Source organism: Penaeus monodon, chromosome 20 (assembly GCF_015228065.2).
Source record: "Penaeus monodon isolate SGIC_2016 chromosome 20, NSTDA_Pmon_1, whole genome shotgun sequence".
Classification (NCBI taxonomy): domain Eukaryota; kingdom Metazoa; phylum Arthropoda; class Malacostraca; order Decapoda; family Penaeidae; genus Penaeus; species Penaeus monodon.
The window spans coordinates 30821469-30821821 of record NC_051405.1 but is presented as its reverse complement, the minus strand read 5'-3'; the positions used below and the strand labels follow the sequence as shown (position 1 = coordinate 30821821).

Here is a 353-nt window from a genome sequence, read left to right as displayed (position 1 = left end):
TTAACATAATTATATCCCTATATCCCCTTTCACAGGTGGATGTTTAAATCAATATACTACCTCCCCAAGTAATTTCTTACAAAGATACTATATATCATTGTCAAACAACTTTACAAAGGTTAACTGAAAATGCCAAAATACTGACTCTTCTGGCTTTGTGTTTCTTGGGCAGTCACCAGGAGACTCTCCAGGGAAGCTGTCAGGATGGGTCTGCAAAGAGTGTGGATAGAAGATCTGCATCACCTGAAACAGAGAGTGCAAATCCTATATAAATTAATAAAGTCAATATTTCCTTTGGTTTCATCCTATATAAGCTTTTTTCCCCTTGAAAGATCAGGAATGTCAAAAGAATT

The 353-nt window shown here is 36.0% G+C and overlaps 1 protein-coding gene across 1 annotated transcript in view; it reads right to left on the bottom strand.

Annotated features, from left to right (window-relative positions):
- Positions 1-353, bottom strand: part of LOC119585763 (alpha-1,6-mannosyl-glycoprotein 2-beta-N-acetylglucosaminyltransferase-like) — a 9082-nt gene that overhangs the window by 2784 nt on the left and 5945 nt on the right. Inside the window, exon 5 of the mRNA XM_037934474.1 lies at positions 146-243. Within this exon, the coding sequence (XP_037790402.1) occupies positions 146-243 (98 nt within the window). The remainder of the gene's footprint in view (positions 1-145; positions 244-353) is intronic.